Source organism: Dermochelys coriacea, chromosome 4, assembly GCF_009764565.3.
Source record: "Dermochelys coriacea isolate rDerCor1 chromosome 4, rDerCor1.pri.v4, whole genome shotgun sequence".
NCBI classification, from domain to species: Eukaryota; Metazoa; Chordata; order Testudines; family Dermochelyidae; genus Dermochelys; species Dermochelys coriacea.
In genome coordinates, this window is record NC_050071.1 from 129880822 (window position 1) to 129901510 (window position 20689).

Genomic DNA, 20689 nt, shown 5'->3' on the forward strand with positions numbered 1-20689 from the left:
TCTCCAATCTGTCTTTGCCAGTATAAACATATAACATTAAAACCAAAACCATACCTAAATAAAACACTGCACTGCACATAGAATTCTCCCCCTGGCAAGAAGCTGAGAGAGAGAACAAATCACATGTGACAGATGTCTGTCACATCACTTAATGCGCTACTGTAAGGCATGCTGATACTATGGTGATGGGGGCAGCATAAGAACTTACATAGAATAGAATGAATATCTTGGATGAAGGGAACCCACTGATTAAACCCTACTTATGTCATATGTGGGCAGGGACCTTGACAACTACTGGGCCTTTTGTGGACCCTGAAGCCAGCAAGCATGAAAGGACTTTCTAGGGTTTGACACAAGGCCTATCAAAATGATCGCTGTGCATGTGGTGAAAAACTGGCCTATTTGCCCACCTCCCAATTTTCAAATTTGGGTCCTTTTTAGAATACGGATTCCTCCAGACTGAGTCCATTATGTGGTATTTTCCTGTCTGTGATCCATCCACTTCTTAAATATCTCTCTCACATATGAGGTGGTCCTCAGAGGCCAAAGTGAACCACTATTCTGAGAAGTCTAGGACCCCTGGGCTGTGACCTCTGAGTCTATGGGTACATAATGCTGTCATAAATATAAAGGAAAGGTAAACAACTTTAAAATCCCTCCTGGCCAGAGGAAAAACCCTTTCACCTGTAAAGGGTTAAGAAGCTAGGATAACCTCGCTGGCACCTGACCAAAATGACCAATGAGGAGACAAGATACTTTCAAAAGCTGGGGGGAGGGAGAACAAAGCCTCTCTCTCTTGGTCTGTGTGATGCTTTTGCCAGGGACAGAACAGGAATGGAGTCTTAAAACTTAGTATGTAATCTAGCTAGATATGCGTTAGATTCTGATTTCTTTAAATGGCTGAGAAAAATAAGCTGTGCTGAATGGAATGGGTATTCCTGTTTTTATGTCTTTTTGTAACTTAAGGTTTTGCCTAGAGGGATTCTCTATGTTTTGAATCTAATTACCCTGTAAGGTATTTACCATCCTGATTTTACAGGGGTGATTCTTTTTACTTTTCTTCTATTAAAATTCTTCTTTTAAGAACCTGATTGCTTTTTCATTGTTCTTAAGATCCAAGGGTTTGGGTCTGTGTTCACCTTTGCAAATTGGTGAGGATTTTTATCAAGCCTTTCCCAGGAAAAGGGGGGGGTAATGTTTGGGAGGATTGGGGGGGGGGGGGAAGACGTTTCTAAACGGACTCTTTCCTAATAATAATAATAATACTGATTAGATGTTTGCTAGTGGCAGTGAAAGTCCAAGGGCAAAAGGTAAAATAGTTTACCTTGGGGAAGTTTTAACCTAAGCTGGTAAAAGTAAGCTTAGGAGGTTTTCATGCAGGTCCCCACATCTGTACCCTAGAGTTCAGAGTGGGGAAGGAACCTTGACAAATGCCATTCCTCTAGCCCTTATTTCCTCCCTTAAGACATCATAAGGAAAGATCTTTTCTGCTTCCCTGGGAATTCTGTCTCATAATGACTAATGTACAGATAAAAGAGGAGAAGATTAATCTACAAATAACCATCCGCAAGCCTTCCTGTAAAGGAAAGGAGAGGCGAAGATTCCATCCTAAGAAGGCCTCTCATCATACTGTCTGACTCTAGTCTTTTCCTGTTCTGTCTACTCATCCATTGAATAAGGGTGCAGACAGGTGATCTCAAATATTGAGACTAGCCACCATAACTAGTCTACTTTTAAAATGGGGTACAATAAATCATTGTAATGTATATCAGTGGTTCTCAATTTCCAGTCCACAGAGAGCTAGCCAGTCACATGGTGCTAACTTTGTTTCCACCTACTTACTCGCATTAAAAGAGGCTAAATCATATTTTTAAAAGGCTGCTGTTATTCATTTTCCACATAAGCAATTGTTGTTGTGACAGTGATATTATGCAGCTGTGAAAGGGAGTGAAGGTGGTCCACACAAACAAGATTGGTAAAGGGGATGGTGTGTGTGGCCATGAATAATGGGGGAGGAGTCCACAAAACAACTTCTCTGTTAAGGTGCGGGCCACACTATGGAAAGGTCTGAGAACTTCCAATATGCATAATGGAATATATCATTTACATAGCTGTGTAAATATCTAGGTAAACTCTTTTTTCAACAGGTGGAGACATGTAAGTAAGTTACCATAATGTTAATAACAGCTTAAACATAAAAACAGAATCTTGTGAGTTTTCTTAAATGAGAGAAATGTTATTCTTTACTACTATAAATTGGATTTAGCAGACCCAAAAGTTTCCAAGTTAGAACCACCCCTGCCCCCACGTATTCTAAACTTTTCTTTTAATCAACAATTTTCGAACAGGTTTCAGAGTAGCAGCCGTGTTAGTCTGTATTCGCAAAAAGAAAAGGAGTATTTGTGGCACCTTAGAGACTAACAAATTTACTAGAGCATAAGCTTGAAGTGAGCTGTAACTCACGAAAGCTTATGTTCTAGTAAATTTTCGAACAGTAACTTCATTACTTTCATCCTATTGATTTTTTTAAAAATTTACCTTAACAACCAAACAATAATATTAAACAAGATTTTGCACATAGGAGTGCAAACAGACTTTTCATAGGAGTCTAGTCGGGGTTAAGTTTAGAGAAAATGACTTTTAAAATTACATGAAAGGGCCAGATTTTTTTTTTTAAGTAAGCATGGAACTCATGACAGTTTTCCTTAAAATGTGTGCAGTCCTTTGTGTTGTCTTTTAACTTGTCAACAACTGATCATAATGCAATAATGGGAGAGAAAAGAAAATTAAAAGCTTGGTGTGTATGCTAGCAAAGTCCACTGTTACATTTTTCTAAAATTCATGTTGACTACTTTTAAATTGACCTATATTTCTTAATATTCATCCTAGTAATGAAATTCAGCTTATTTGGCCCATAAAGCTTCAAAATGGTATGTTGTGCAAGGAAACTTTGTATACAGATGTGATCCTAACATAGTTGAGCCTCACTGCACAACATTTGCAAGGATTATCAAGAACTGGCTGTGACATATCCAGGGTACAATCCAGACTAATGAGTGGCTGTGTCGCCCCTGCCCTCCACCCTCGGGTGCCCTTTACAGTGCTTTGTTTCCATAGCTTCCAGTCTGGATTGTTCATAAACAGCCTTCAGCATGCTAATCTCTCCAAGCTCTGTGTGTGTGTGTGTGTGTGTGTGTGAACTGCAGCCTGTGAATCACACCTAGCCTCTCACCAGCCTGAATTATACCACAGGATGACCACAACACACTCCAGGCACCAGATTTTTCCCCCCAGAAATGTATGTCCTGTATTGCCCAGCCCTCTCCTAGACAATACAAATTTATATAAGTCCTTTATTTCATTAGTGGAAATAATGTGCACATATTTTGTTATCCCAAAAGGAGTTTCCCAAACACTTGAATTTAAACACGCTGAATTAGATAAAACAATAAAACAAATTTATTAACTACAAAGAGATTGATTGATTAAGTGATGAGGCATAAAAGTGAGAAATGGTTAGAAAAAAAGAAAAGATAAAACACAGCGAATGCCTAACTTAACAAACTATGTTAAATTCAAAGCAACATTTTTCTCACCACGTGCTCTCAACTGTCTTAGTGGCCTAACTTCTTAGGCTAGGACCCCTTCGTCTGTTTAATGGCTTCTTCCTATTTCCCTTCTCATGCAGTGAATCAATGGACAGAGAGAGAAAGGAGGCATGCCTTGGGGTGTTTGTCGCTCATTTTTATAGTGTCACTCCCCCTCTTGGAAAACATTTTCAGCTGAGATTCAGGAGACAGAGATCCTAAAGGAAAGGATCTTCCCTGCTGCTCTTCCTCACCTATTGGAACTTTTTGTTTCCTTTCCTGTTTCTTGACTCTGTTTATTGCTTATATGCAAACTAAGGAGAGCACACATTCCTTTGTTTGAGAGAGACCTGTTTGCCATCCTCTATTTGGAACATGTGTTAAGATCACCATTCAGTGGAATCCTATAACTTCATGTACAATGGTGCCACACATATTTCATCAGGACAGTATTGACCAGCAAATTATGAGTTTTCAGATGATATCTTGCAATGCATACTTTATACAAAGATTATTACAATAGGGTGTGGACATAGGTATGTTCTGTCACATTGGGATCATAGAAAAATTAGCTGGAAATGCAGTTGCTCAATGTTACAAGCTGACCCTGTAATCAAATTTGCTTGCCACTTTTAATATAACTTTAAATTCTGATTCACGACAAACGCACAATAAATATCCTTGCAATTAGCTGTGATATCAATATAGGTGTCAGCAACTTATGCCCTTTCAGATCCTACTAAATTTGGGAGAAGGTCCAGCACTTTGAGTAGTGCTTTTTTCATAAAATCTGAGGATACTATAATTTAACTTCTACTGGAAAGCTCAATATTTTAATATTTCTTCTGGACCTATTTTTTTCTGTTTTGTCTGTGAAGGGGCATGTGGAGCCTATCTATGGGCTGTGACAGGTAAAGGGCTAACCTGGGTAAAGGCCTTTAGCTTAGGGACACAACTGCTTGCACTGTTTACAAAGACACTGAGTGGGGGCTTTTTTTTTTTTTTGCAGCTGACCTCTTTAGATAGAGTGAAGGAAGATCTTCCCTTTCTTCCTGCTGGTCTCACTCCCTTCTGAGTGTTTTTGTCAACAGTTTAAACAATTGTGGCCATTCCCAGGTAAGAGATTAACACTTTCTCTGCCAAAACCAGGGATTTGGTCTGTGTACTCCAGCATGCTTACCCAGTGTTTTTTGATACCATATATATTTTTTGAATGTTTTTTCATCCATTTTTTATATTAGCTTCATGATTTATATCATCCAAGTCTTGTGAATCTACTCTCTCAAGTTTTGAAGGGACAGTTTAATTTCAATAATATCTTCTGAGATCATCCTTCAGGATTATCAAGATATCAGTTATTGGTACTAGAACATTTTACAGAGTTACTGTCTGCCTTTTATTTAATTTTACCAAGGTGATGGAATATTAATTTTTTTCTTCAACATTTTCAGGAACAATTGAGAGGAGAATGGTCTCATGATTCAATTTAATTTTCTTGTATTTCAAACTTAAAAAAATAGAAATGATTTAACACTTTGCTCAGCTTTTTTAGCTGCTACTCTTACAATGCACTTGTATCACTTTTTTAAATGATTTTCATCTGACTTTTCTAGTGCTTTATACAACATTAATTAACCATCACAATATTAGCCTCTGATAGATCAATATTATACATATTTGGTTATTTTACCAGTGGGTAAAATGAAGAAAGGAGAGATCTTGTCCAAGGTCTAACAGTAAGTAAGTGGCAGAGCTGGGAATAGAAAATTTGGGTTTAGCTTCTTCAATCCAAAAATTTTAGGTTCTGTCCAGTCTGTGTGGCTGTAAGGATGGAACTACTCACCCTGCCATTTGCTCGGAAATGATTGAGTCATATCCAGTAGATAATTTATTGAAATACTAATTGAGGGTCAGAATATCTGGAATATTTCTTAGCCATATATACTTTATTATTTTAAGTTAAAAATGTATAGAGTGACAAAATGGACATTTTGCTCAAGTGATTATAGATATTCCTGTTTTTGGTATTTCCCTACCTCTTTTTGTCTGTATGGTGCTTTTATAGCCATAAATTTGCATTAGGTGATGAGTGCAGTCCTACAGTCCAGAATTAACACTGCTCATATGAAAAAGAGCCTTAAGTAAGGCCCATAGTCGTGACAAAATGATAATACAAAATCTATTTTCTTCATAGTTGCAGGTAATGGTATCATACACTCATGACAAATCTGGAGCTAATAATGCATTTTACTATTTGTTATAGAAACAAAGGCTTATGGTTATCAGAAAAAGGAAGTTTACATTGATCATTATTGTTTGCCTTAATTGTAGTTGTTGTTTATACTATCTCATTAGAAGGTATTGCCATGGTTTTCCATATATGTGCATATATCTACTTCGGTATTACAGTTCTGCATTTCAGTAATTTTTAGTTTTGTTTGTAACTAATTTATTGATCCTGAAATTTGCCGAAGCTTCTTGCATAGCTTCTCTTTGACTGTAGTGACATCTAATGGTAAGGGAAAGTTGCTTAACTACAATGTCTTTTTTTCTGTATGTGTATCAAGCAGCTACATGTGTGTGTTTTGCCAACAGTATGATTTTTGGGCAAGGCAGGTTTGTGGTCTTTTTGTCCCTTCCAGTTTCTCACAAAAGTCTGGTTTGACACTGCCTCTTCAGCAGCAGATATCAGTTGCTTATTCTGTTCACTATGCCTTGCTTTGCCTTACTTATGCTTCACCGAAAGTTTCACATGAAAATTTTTCAGTACATCATAAGTAGTATGATAATTTTATACTGTGGCTTGTTTTGATTTTATGGGAAAGCATACTATAGTGTCTTCAAAAGAGACTACAATAATGAAATGGGCCTTTCTGGAAAAATTAAGAACAAAATATTTAATGTTAAATTGTGTTAGCAGTCTTGAGATCACCACATTTTTGAGAAATATGCTAGTAAAATTCTGTTAGCTTTTAGATGGCACAAGCACTCTTTGTTTTCCTCTATTTTGAGATGCTTTATTAGATTTTAAAAAAATGTTATTTTCAGAACCCCTAATAATAATAATAATTAATAAACACTATAGAAAATGCATTAATATTCAGAATTAAGAAATCAGATTTCAGGCACCAACATATTAATTTAGTTGTAATATTAATATCAGTGTTTAATATTTCAATTTTAAATGCTACTTTTAATTTTAGATTGCTATTACATTTGTTGAATGTAATGCATCATGTATAATTTCAGTGAACTATAGAAGGATACCTCTTAACTATCTCCCATTATGAGAAAGCATTGCTCATTTGAGACACAAAGTTCTATTGTTCCATTCAAACTCCATTTTGCACTACTGTTTTACTGTCCATTATTCACATCAGAAATGCAGAATCTTGAAATTACAGTTGTAGAGCTCTTTTGAACAATAAAGACATTTTATCCCAGGCCTTTGAAAAGTCCTCTGATCATTTATCTTATTTTTGCCTTTCTCACACCTATAAAATCCCATGTTACATGTTTTGGCTTCACTAGCTTGGCATCTCTAAGTATGAGAACATAAGAACTGCTATACTGCCTCAGACCAATGGTCCATCTAGTGCAGTATTTTGTCTCTTAGAGTGGTCAGCAGTAGCACTAGAATTTCAGGGGAACTGTACAGAACAGGGCAGTTGGAATGATCCACCCTTGTCGTCCCCTTCTGGCAGTCAGAGGTTTAGGGTCACCCCAAGGATGTGGTTGCATCCCTGACCATCTTGGGTAATAACCATTGATGGATCTATGCTCTATGAACCTATTTACTTCCTTTTTTGAACCCAGTTATACTTTTGGCCATCACAACATCCCATGGCAATGATTTCCACAGGTTAATTGTGCATTGTGTGAAAAAGTGCTTCCTCTTGTTTGTATTAAAGCAGTTACTTATTAATTTCATTTTGTATTGTGTAGGAAAGGGTAAATAACACTTCTCTATTTCTCTTTTCCTCATTATTCATGATTTTATAGACTTTTACCATATCCCTCCTTAGTCGTCTCTTTACTAAGCTCAACAGCCCTAATCTTTAGTCTCCCCTGATAGGGAAGCCATTTCCTATCATCCTTGTTTCCCTTCTCTGAACTTTTCCAGTTCCACTATGTCCTTTTGGAGATGGGGCACCAGAACTGGACACGATATTCAAGGTATGGGTGCACCATGGACTTGTATAGTGACATTATGATATACCAAAGAATGCTAGGTTTCATAGCAATAAAATCATCTTTTTTCTTCTGTTTTTTAAAATATTTTTTTATTTTCTTATCTTCTCCCACTTGTTGATTTTATTTGAGGTTTTATTTTTCCTCTCCTTTTTCAGTTGGTGTTAACTATATTTTAAACTGATGTTGAGGAGTATTATAAAACTTATGGCTTAACAGTAATGTTAATCTCTATCACTATTCAGTTATTTGTGACATGGAGATTTGTTTGTATGGATACCTGCACGACCTGCATTTTTACTTCAGAAGTTGTTTTTCTCTGATAAAATTTGCTTCAAAAAATAGTCCAGTTTCTATTCTATGGAAGTCCCTTAGAATTAAAGTTTCTGCTGTTTTGTACTTTTTTCATTGTATCTGGACCCTATAAAACTAGCATTTTTGATAATTCTTGTAAGCAAGTCCAGTTCATAGGTTTTTCATTCTTTATTTCCTCTAAAAAAAAAAGTTTTCTTGACCTAAAAGTTTGAGCTAATAAAATATCAGCTTTTATACTAAAAAGCTGCATTAAAATTTAATGAGTTTTTACTTTTTCCATACTGACCTGCTAGACCTATCTGAAGTGGTTTGCACTTTATAAATGTGATCAGGTCATGGTCACTTGTGTCTAAGATACCATTAATTTTAAGTTCTGTGATCAGTTCTTCTTTATCTGACATGGTGAGGATTAAAATAGAATTCCACCATGACAGTTGTAATGTTTTTTTTGACTTAGGAAATTGTCATCTATAATTAGAAATTCCAAAGACGTTTTAGTAGTGGCAGCATGAAACCTCTGGCATATGTCATTCAAATCAAAGTCTCCCATGATCACGCATCTCCCCCCCCTGCACATTATAGATAGGTGTGTAAGGTGCCAATCATCCCGTTCCCTAGTATGATTTGGTGATCTGTATCAATTCCTCTTGCTTGTTACCTGGGCTCCTAGTATTGGTGTATAGGCAATTCAAGAATTCTCTTCATGTCCTTTGGTTCCTGATTAAGTTTGTTCTCGTCATCTCTATTTTTGGTAAATAAGTGCACATATCTTCCCTGTTTTTACCCTCCCCTTTTGTTGTTAGCTTAATGCCCTCCTGACTATTTTAGCCAGCCTGTCCCTGAGAAGGTCGATTCCCCTTCAATTGATGTGGAGGCTATCCAGACTATACAGCTCCCTATCTCCAAAGAAGGTGGACCCAGTGTTCCACAAAACTAAAGCCCTGCACCTCCTAGCTAGTAAGCAGTTTTCTTTCAGAATCCTCTGTTTTCCTTCTCTCATTGGATAGGAAGGAACTCAGAGAAGTTCACTTGGACATTCTTCAACACTTTTCCAAGTTATCCATTATCTCATGGATATAGATATATCTCAAGGAAAGATCTCATGACACAGTGTCATTAGTGCCAATATGAACCATCACCTATGGATCCTTGCCCATTGACTTCAGAAGCCTATCGAATCTTAAGGCTGGTATACACTATCGCTGTAAGTTGATCTAAGTTACGCTAGTTCAGTTATGTAAGTTACGTAACTGAAATTAATGTAATTAAGGTCAATTTATAGTGGTGTATACACCGTGGTATGTCAACGGGATATGCTCTTCTGTTGACATAGCTTCCACCTCTCAGGGAGGTGGATTACAGACACCGATGGGAGAGCGCTCTCCCTTCGACTTAGTGTGTCTTCACCAGACCCGCTAAATCGACACCACTGCATCGATCTCAGCGGTGCCGAGTTAGCCGATAGTGTAGACATAGCCTTAGAGTTATGTCTCATGTCTTGGTTCCAGGAAGGCAGCCCACTCTCCTGTTGTCTGTCTGTCCTTTGCAGAATATTTTTTCAATGCTTCTGAGTACTGAATCTCCAACAAGGATCATCTGTTTTCCTTGGATAGTTGGGGAACTCATTGTGGGCAAGCTTAATTTTCTTATAGGTAGTGCTGAGCTGGCATCCACAGGTGTGTCCCATACAGCTCTCCATTCCCTTGGCTCAGCAGAGTGATCCTTCAATCTGTGATGCAGTATGGTTCTTTGTGCCCTCCTCCTTATTAAATACTGCTTGTGAGTCACCTTACGTTTAATACCCATAGGGACCATCACTCAAAGAAGGTGGTCTGGTTACTTACCTTGTACAGTAACTGGAGTTCTTCTCCTCTACTTCGGATTCTTATTAGGCTAAATTCCATCCTCAGGATCTTTACTTTTTTCTCCAAACACAAGGAGCACAGTGCAGGAACGCTCTGGATTTCAGAGGCCTCTTATTACACCCTAAATGCAATAAATTCCAATTTATGGGTTGCTTGTCTCTTCCCTCTAAAATGTTGTATCCATCTAAGTCTCCATCTGGGTCTAAGCATGAGTATATTATACTCCAATCTAAGTCTAAGCATGAGTAAAAATCTCTTTTGCAGGGCACACTAGGTTACAATTCCTAGTGCCCTGTCTTATTAGAAAAATGTTCGTAAACACCAGAATCACTGCTTAAATTGAAAGAGAAAGAAAAGCTCCTTAATATTGTTTTCCAATATTGCATAATTGAAATCTCCAGAAATCTTTAGCAAATTTAAATTAGACTAAAGTTTTTGGTGCAGCACTCCTGCTCAAACTCTAAATGTCTTTCTGTATCAAATTCTTGTAAATGTGCTTCCTGAAGTGTCTTCGCTGGAGCTAGAGGTATAATTTTGAGCTCAAGTAGATATATCCAAGCTCTGATCAAGTGAGCGCTTTCATAGCTACAATGATATATTTTGTGAAAGAGCAGCTGGATGGGCTAGCCACCCTGGGTAAAATCCCATCCAAGACCCTAGGTATGTACTTGGAGTGGCTAGCCCATCTTGCAGCTCATGCTGCCAAGGCTGCACTTCTATTTTTAATGCACCAGCTCAATCAGAGCTACCATAGGTATATCTAACCAAGCTAGTAACTACACCTCAAGCTCCAGTGTAGACATGAGTCATTTTGAATCCACTCTGTCTTGTAATACTGAACTACAGAAATGTATTACTATTAAATACTATTTAGTGTATTGTGGTCTGAGTCTCAGTTCATTATGGCTCAATTCAGTGTGACTTGCATTTTTTGTTAATTTCTCCAATTCAGTTATTTATGTTGTGGTTTAGTAATTGCAGTAACTGATGCACTCTTAATTATAAAACTTTGTTTTGCCTGAAAATGCTTCCCAGGTCATGTTCTTTGTGTGTTAGTCTCATTATGTTTTACATTCTCGGGCAGTGGTGTAGAATTATAACTATATTGTTAACATGAGCATTTAATTTTAATCAAAACGTTTTTTAAAAAAACGTGTGACAACTTGTTACCTATTAAAACATATTGGCTCATTTGTTTTTATTATATTTGGAAGAAAAACTACTAGTATTAACATGATGATTTAGACTTTTTTTTTTTTTTTTTTTTTTAAGTACTGGAGCTGCTGCAAGAGAGAAAACAGCTGGGTAACACTTTAACCAACAACTGTAGATCACGGGTTACAGATGGTCTATTTTTACTATTGTCATTCAGTGACTACATAGTACACTTACATAGAGTGACTACAGACGAAAAAGCTTTTTGTGGATAGCTAAACAAAAGAAAGAATACAATGTGGACTAGGTATATATGTGTTCATGAGGTGGGAAGTTAAATAAATTATAGAAATTATCAGAATGACTAAACATCTAGCCATGGCTGGCATTTGCAGGAAATTATTTTTGTTTCTGTCATGGCCAGTGGATTTATTTTTGTTTGAAGAAGAACCATCATTCAAAATAAAAAAATTAAAGAAAATATTTAAATATTTTAAACATGAGGCCTGTGATCCTACATAGAATGATTCATAAAAAGGTATAACTTTACAACAAGTTTTTAAGCACGGTAAAGACTAGATCCTTAGGATTTTAAAATGTATGATTTATTTGTATTTTGGTAGTGCCCAAAGATTCCAAGCAGGATCAGTGCCCCATTGTGTTATGACTGTACACACAAAAGACACCATCTCTGCTCCAAAGATTGTAGAGTCTAAATAGACAAGAAAGACAAAGTCCAAGGGACAGGGATGCAATATACAAGCAAAGTGATCAGTGGGAGAGATGCACATCTTCACAGATAAACACATTCGAAGATTTTTAGGCTAGAAGGGACCATTATGATATCTAATCTGACCTCCTGCATAAAACAGGTCATAGAATTTCACCCAATGATTTTTGTGTAGTCTTTAAGGTGCCTCCAGATTTATTTGGGCATACTGTTTTGTGGATAAAAAACCCACTTCAGATTGGTGCCACCAGACTCCTCGTTGTTTTTGTGGGTACAGACTAACATGGCTACCCGCTGATATTTGTGTGGCACAGAAACTTGTGGTTGAACCAAAGCATATATATTTTAGAAAGACATCCAGTTTTGATTTAAAGACCCCCAAGTTACGGCGAATTTACCACGTACCTTGGTCATTGTTCCAATGCTTAATTACCCTTACTGTTAAAAAACTGCATCTTATTTATTGTATTTCTTCTTAAAAATATGTTAGTTAATTATTTGCCTAGCTAGGTCTTTCCTCACTCACTGCTCCTAGGGAAGTTCTGTCTGTTCCTGTGGACTGGATCTGCCCTGAGGAGATTCTTCTTTGCTTCTCACAGCCCATTTGGGGAGGATGTGGGGAAGGAGGCTGGTGCCCCAGAGGATGTGTGTGGAGCAGGTAATACAGTTCAGCCATAATTTCAGCCACAATATTCCACAGCTTTGGCTACATGTTGGCATACCTGGCTTCTGTTAGCTCTGGCAAAGCTGGGGGCAGGTTTCCAAGCCCCCTGCTATGAAACCTGAGACATAGAGTTCATGCAAGTCTGATTGATTGTTTTTTGTATTGCCTAACACTTTGGTACTGGCTCATTTATGGTTCCATTTTTCTCGTTTACAGTTTAAAGCTTCCTTAAGCTTTAAGGTGTGTTGAAATGGTTTTAATAATAAAAGTGTGTTCTTCCTCAAAGTTTCGTATCTTATTTGCTCTACATTTTACATGTCAAATCCAGGCCCCACATCTTGTGCACACAGTGTACATGGATGTGATATTGCAGTGGACTAGGGTCATAGTTTGTGGCCTATTGCTCTAACTCAGGATGTGGATACATACATACAGCACAGTTCAGGGCAGGATGCAAAGGTGGCTGCTGCACTTTCCCAGTAGTGAGTCTGCTGTGTCAGCTTGGTACCCTGGCATAAATTATAGCAGCCTGAGAGCTGTGCCAAATTATGCAAGCTGCTAACAGTCCCAGTGAGCCAATGCAGCAGGTTAGGATTCAGAGATTGTAGGGAACCCCCCAGACAAGTCTCTTCTGTCAGCAGGAAAGAATGGATTGGCATAAGAGTCTTTATGCCAACTTTACACCACCAGAGGATCTTTCTACATGGGAGAGAGCCTCTTCTAGTCAGTTACATTGGCTTTATGATTGCTTATGCTGGCATTGGGGACAAAATGTATCTGTAGTTTATTGACATCAAAGATCTACAAATTTAAAAAAAAGTTTAGTATTGTGCTGGATGGCCCAAATAAATAGGATAATGGATACTTCATCACATTCGTAATTTAAGCTGCTTTTCTTGCAGTTGCTTCTTTCAAAGCCTGTAGAGCTACTGCAGCTTGCTGTCTCAGTTGGATTTGGTGTAATATCCGGACAAGCAGTCTGCTGATACAGTCACACCTGTTATTTAAGAATGCTGAATCCTGCACATAAGAGAAATAATATTATTTTATTCCATTTGGGATATAAAATGAAAATTAAAAAAACCCTTTCCAAAACATTGGATAACATTGGAAATAAGACTTGACTTACTCTTATAGTTGGGCTCCAGCACTCTTCATGGACATTACATCACCCATAACATACATGGCAAGCTGCATGGGCACTTTTCAAAGACACCATAATAGAAGCTCAACTTAAATGTATACCCCAAATTAAAAACCACAGTAAAAGAACCAAAAAAGAGCCACCATGGCTTAACAACCATGTAAAAGAAGCAGTGAGAGATAAAAAAGCATCTTTTAAAAAGTGGAAATCAAATCCTAATGAGGTAAATAGAAAGGAGCATAAACTCTGCCAAATTAAAAGTAATAAGAAAAGTCTAAAAGGAGTTTGAAGAACAGCTAGCCAAAAACTCTCAAGGTAATAACAAAATGTTTTTAAGTACATCAGAAGCAGGAAGCCTGCTAAACAACCAGTGGGGCCCCTGGACGATCGAGATACAAAAGGAGCATTTAAAGATGATAAAGCCATAGTGGAGAAACTAAATGAATTCTTTGCTTCAGTCTTCACGGCTGAGGATGTTAGGGAGATTCCCAAACCTGAGCCATCTTTTGTAGGTGAAAAACCTGAGGAATTGTCACAGGTTGAAGTGACACTAGAGGAGGTTTTGGAATTAATTGAGAAACTTAACAGTAACAAGTCACCGGGACCAGATGGCATTCATCCAAGAGTTCTGAAAAAACTCAAATGTGAAATTTGTGGAACTATTAACTATGGTTTGTAACCTGTCCTTTAAATCAGTTTCTGTACCCAATGACTGGAAGATAGCTAATGTAATGCCAATATTTAAGAAGGACTCTAGAGGTGATCCCGGCAATTACAGACCGGTAAGTCTAACTTCAGTACTGGGCAAATTAGTTGAAACAATAGTAAAGAATAAAATTCTCAGACACACAAAAGAACATAAATAGTTGCACAAAATTCAACATGGTTTCTGCAAAGGGAGATCATATCTTACTAATCTATTAGAGTTCTTTGAGGGGGTCAACAAACATGTGGACATAGTGTACTTAGATTTCCAGAAAGCCTTTGACAAGGTCCCTCACCAAAGGCTCTTATGTAAATTAAGTTGTCATAGGATAAGAGGGAAGATCCTTTCATGGATTGAGAACTAGTTAAAAGACAGGGAACAAAGGGTAGGAATAAATGGTAAATTTTCAGAATGGAGCAGGGTAACTAGTGGTGTTCCCCAAGGGTCAGTCCTAGGACCAATCCTATTCAATCTGTTCATAAATGATCTGGAGAAAGGGATAAACAGTGAGGTGGCAAAGTTTGCAGATGATACTAAACTGCTCAAGATAGTTAAGACCAAAGGAGACTGTGAAGAACTTCAAAAAGATCTCACAAAACTAAATGATTTGGCAAAATGGCAAATGAATTTTAATGTGGATAAATGTAAAGTAATGCACATTGGAAAAAATAACCCCGATTATACATACAATATGATGCGGTTTAATTTAGCTACAACTAATCAGGAGAAAGATCTTGGAGTCATCATGGATAGTTCTCTGAAGACGTCCATGCAGTGTGCAGCGGCAGTCTAAAAAGCAAACTTGATGTTAGAAATCGTTAAAGGGATAGAGAATAAGACTGAGAATATCTTATTGCCCTTATATAAATCCATGGTATGCCCACATCTTGAACACTGCATACAGATGTGGTCCCCTCATCTCAAAAAAGATATACTGGCATTAGAAAAGGTTCTGAAAAGGGCAACTAAAATGATTAGGGGTTTGGAACAGGTCCCATACGAGGAGAGCTTAAAGAGTCTAGGACTTTTCAGCTTGGAAAAGAGGAGACTAAGGGAGGATATGATATAGCTATATAAAATCGTGAGTGGTGTGGAGAAAGTAAATAAGGTAAATTTATTTGTTCCCTTAATATAAGATCTAGAGGCCACCAAATTAAATTAGTGGGTAGCAGGTTTAAAACAAATTAAAAGGAAGTTCTTCATTCAGCGCATAGTCAACCTGTGGAACTCCTTGCCTGAGGAGGTTGTGAAGGCTAGGACTATAACAGGGTTTAAAAGAGAACTGGATAAATTCAAGAAGGTTAAGTCCCTTAATGGCTATTAGCCGGGATGGGTAAGGAATGGTGTCCCTAGCCTCTGTTTGTCAGAGGGTGGAGATGGATGGCAGGAGAGAGATCTCTAGATCATTACCTGTTAGGTTCACTCCCTCTGAGGCACCTGGCATTGGCCACTGTTGGTAGACAGGGTACTGGTCTGGATGGACCTTTGGTCTGACCCGGTATAGCCATTCTTATGTTCTTATGTGGGATTTCACATCAAATTGGAATTGGCATGTGTTATGCATATGTTCAGTAGAGGACAAGGAACATAAATCTGATGTCAAAGCAAGAGGAAACCACTGGAGGAATGTGAAGAAGAAGATAGAAATTGATCAAGGAGGATGATAGACGCACTTATTCCTGCAATTGTTTTATGGGAAAGCAAAGGGCTTAATATAATAATAATAATTAATAATTAATAATTAATAACTAATAAAGCCAGTTTGTTTCAGTCTTGATGTACTCAGAACATCTTGGATAAATGTCTGTACTTGTTTTAATTCAAATAAGTGTAATTTCTTACATTTAAAGTAATTCACTTTATTTTATTACTTGTCTCCAATTTCATGAACTCTTCATATGACTAGTTGATGAAATATGCACAATAGTTTTATGCTCTTAAAAAGAAGTTTTACCTTTAGAAAGCAGTGAGCAGATAGACTTATTTCTAGAATCATTAATTCTCAAGATGACTGTAATGCTATCCATCAGTGTTCAAAGCTGTTGGTTAAGTAATATAAAGAAGCAGGAAAAGTTCTAATCATTAATTCATTGGCTGTGTTACGCTCTTGACATACTGTTCTGTAACCTTGGCACTTGATGTGCGCTTTAGTATTTGAAAGCAGGAATCAACGTGATAGCATTATCACACTCCGATAGTCAACCTCCCATACTTTTTCTTTTTCTGTTTGTTCAGATGAATTTCATGCAATGTAGCATGTAGATTTCATTTTGTTAAGATATTTTTTCTGTTCTGTTCTGTGTGATTAGCTTAAGATGCAGACTGTTACTGCAATGTCACAGAAACCGAAAGATGTAGTTATATCTAAGTATTAAGAGGGACAAATTAGGTGAAGGTTTCAGAGTAGCAGCTGTGTTAGTCTGTATCCGCAAAAAGAACAGGAGTACTTGTGGCACCTTAGGGACTAACAAATTTATTTGAGCATAAGCTTTCGTGGGCTACATCTGATGAAGTGGGTTGTAGCCCACGAAAGCTTATGCTCAAATTTGTTAGTCTCGAAATTAGGTGAAGTAATATCTTGTATTGGACTGACTTCTGCTGGCGAAAGGTATAAGCTTTTGAGTTACACAGAGCTCTTCTTCAGGTCTGGGGAAGGAAATCAGAGTTGTCTGAACTCTCCAATTTCCTTCCCCAGTTCTTAAGAAGAGCTCTGTGTGGCTCAGAAGCTTGTACCTTACACAAGCAGATGTTAGTGCAATAAAAGATAATACCTCACCTTCCTTGTCTCTCTTACATCTTGGGACAAGCACAACTACAACAACATTGCAAATATTTGAATATTATTGTTTTTATTTGCATATCTTTACTCAGAATTTTGCATATCTTTACTCAAAATTACACAGAATTTTAAAAGTGGATAGTTATGTTACTTACCAGATAATTTATCTGATCATGCATAAAGTTGGCACTTAATTGCCATCTGATACAGAAGTTGGTATTCTGCATTGTCATTGTGCTGCATTTCCTCTTACTTAATATGCCCTAAAATTGATTCCTTAGTCTCTATGTGTTGAACTCTGATTTACCCTTTTATTGTAAGATTTAAAAGGTCAGAGCAAGAAAGATTCATGTCCTCACTTGTTGTAAATGTTATCACATGGAACGCCTATGCTCAGCATTTGTGAGTGCGCATTGAAAATAATAATTTCATTAATTGTTTGGGAAATATGTTCCTGAGACTTACTGGACTGACCTGTAAATGCTTTAAAAATAATTTATCTATCCTAGATGTGTACAGAAAGAGTGTGTATTAGGTGGGTAAAAATACATATTAGCAACCAAATGAGAATGAAAGAGGAATTGTCTTTCTGTGAACTCTTCACATCCTGAGTTTTTAAGCTTTTATTTGTACACTTACAATTTATACATGTTGCAAAAGTAAGGTTATTTTGAAATATTAAGTTATCTAATATATTTTAAGAATGTTGTATGTTTTCTGACCTGTCTAAATTTATATTTAGATCACTAATTTTGGAATAAGATGAAAAATCTGAGTATGTTTACCTGCATTTTGTAGTTACAGATATGTCTTTCTCTTTGCAGGTGAACAGACATTTTGAAAAACATACAGCAATAATTTTATTTGTGGCTGATTCTTGAAGAGTTTGGCAGCAAATTGCGTGGTAACGTTCTCTGAACTTCAACTCTCATGTCTCTTATGGACAAACACAAAGTGAAGCGGCAACGCCTAGATCGTATATTTGAAGGTTAGATACTGCAATCTATAATGTGACCGCATTAACCAATTTTATGAATTAATGATCTTGCTGGGAGTTGGAACTGTGTTTCTTACAGTAATTAAACTTCTTTTTAATTAGGGAGGGCTTTTCATAATAGACTCACAATCACTGACTGACTGGCTGAGATGATCATAACTGTGCACATCTATTCTTTTGAGAGGAAAGCCATATAACCCAAATCTATTGCTTGAGCTCCAATGTTATTGTTGTGCATTAAAGGCAGTCCATTACCAGGTTGATATTTTAGTAAATTTTGTACAAACCTTGCAAAAGGATAGATCTTATAATGTGAACCAGCAGGTTCTTTTTACTTGTGTGCTAAGACATGCTTGTTAAGGAGGGTGGTTTCTTTGATGTTCTTCTACAGGTTAAATTCAAATAAATTCAAGAAAATTCAAGAAACTGTCTGATTCTTCAGATAGCATAGGATGTGAAATATATTTAAAATGAACAGTACTAAAAAAAAGAGCCAGCCTGTCATTTGGAAGGATTTAAGTCAATTGGATCAGTCAGTCTATCTCATGCCACAAATAATTAATTCTTGTATAATGTCTGAGACTACACTGGTGTTTTGTGCTTTTTGATTCACATCAAAATAGGTTGGGAGAAAGTTTGTGCAGTGGTTTTATATGAAATACCTATAAACAGAAAAATCCAAAAAGACGAAGGATGCTTGAATTTTTATATTAAAAATGTTAACCTCTCTTTGAGGCACAAGTAGTTTCCCACATCTTTATGGTTACAGAAATTCAGTTTTGCTTTTCAAAACATCAGAGTTGTATTTTGAAAACTTGAGGTATTGCATGTATCTTGGGGTTTGTCAGTGGATCATTTCTGTGAGTTGAATTTTCTATGTGCTGTTCTCTATCCATGCAATTTTGTGAATTATAGTGAATAGTGGGACAGAAGAGAAAGTAAATGTGGCCCTATTAAGATTCAGTAGCTAAATGCACAGAATTTACATTTTTGTCAGGGACATGCTGGCATTCTATAGAACTACTTAAATATTTAACATTTTGCAAAAATGTGTAAGATGTTTTATAGAGTTCAAGAAACTGTTGTTACACAGCTGTTTAAAGATTGTTCATCTTTATTGTCAGCTTTCTTCCTTATCAGTTCCAATGTGCGTATTTGTTTTCTCTATTATATTTATTTCTAAATGTCTGATATTTTCATATTATTTTTTAAACTCTTATTTATTTTTCACTGTCAAATCCACTTAAGTATAGGATAATGTCTCTAGTTATTGCTGTTGTAGCTATGTGACATTTCAAAAGTTGTTTTTGGAACGTGCTAATTTTAATGTACTTTTGCATTGGTGTTAGCTAGTACTTAGAGAAGAAATGTTCTCTAAAATGATAGAATAGTAGTGTTCTAGCTGTAGATTTGTATGTGACAAAAATAGTTTACCAGTCTTCAGTTTTGGGGGAGGGACAACAGTGGATTTAATTTTGTGGGCCTGATTTTCAAAATTAGATGCTCACAATTTGTAAAATGGCATGCCTTGTTCTCTTGAATAACTTTTTAAAACAGTGATGGTACTAATACGTACTTGGTCATTCCAGTTTATATGCTGTTTTATAAATTACTGTTAAATCTCTAAATGACAGAACTGGAATACTGTTGATTGAAAAAGCCAAAGAATTAAAGTTAAACGCTGGCCTTTTACCCACTGCATTGTATTTATGAATGCCATTTAGACGTACATGTATAATTGTGTGCAGTCTGAGTAGCCTCTGTTGGAAACCTTTAGGTGTTGAAAGAAAAGGAGTACTGGTGGCACCTTAGAGACTAACAAATTTACTAGAGCATAAGCTTTCGTGAGCTACAGCTCACTTCATCAGATGCATTTGGTGGAAAAAACAGAGGAGAGATTTATATACACACACACAGAGAACATGAAACAATGGGTTTATCATACACACTGTAAGGAGAGTGATCACTTAAGATAAGCCATCACCAGCAGCGGGGGGGGGGGGGAAAGGAGGAAAACCTTTCATGGTGACAAGCAAGGTAGGCTAATTCCAGCAGTTAACAAGAATATCAGAGGAACAGTGGGGGGTGGGGTGGGAGGGAGAAATACCATGGGGAAATAGTTTTTTAGGTGTTGACTCACTTTACAGAATTGTGAGGTAACATTTAGCAGTTTCTTCCTAGAAGATAAATGGATATTTAAGGATGTGAAAGATTAATTAGTTACCAATTATATTGTGCTCGTCCCCCTCTCCCATGAAACTGGCTTCTGCACAGAATAGTTGAAAATAGTATACATTTGGCAAAACAGTTGAAAGAGTGTCACAGTGCAAAAATAAAATATGTTCATTTTTGTGTAATTTGGAAAATTTTAAGTATGTTTCTTGGCTTCTTGTAGGCTAGTTAGCTCTAATTAGGCTATTATTGTACGGTATATTGTAACAACTGTAAACAGTGCAGTATATTTGCTTACATTCTAAAACTGTCTGTAGTTTACTGTCCATTGCTGGAGTGTCACAATGATATGCCAATTTTGGCAAGCTATTTTTAGCTTGCTGG

At 36.9% G+C, this 20689-nt stretch overlaps 1 protein-coding gene across 2 annotated transcripts in view; it reads left to right on the forward strand.

Annotated features, from left to right (window-relative positions):
* Nucleotides 1-20689, forward strand: part of CTBP1 (C-terminal binding protein 1) — a 416082-nt gene that overhangs the window by 92933 nt on the left and 302460 nt on the right. For both annotated transcript variants that reach the window (XM_038399424.2, XM_043512676.1), the window contains one exon: nucleotides 17961-18124. In XM_038399424.2, the coding sequence (XP_038255352.1) occupies nucleotides 18067-18124 (58 nt within the window). In that variant the 5' untranslated portion in view covers nucleotides 17961-18066. The remainder of the gene's footprint in view (nucleotides 1-17960; nucleotides 18125-20689) is intronic.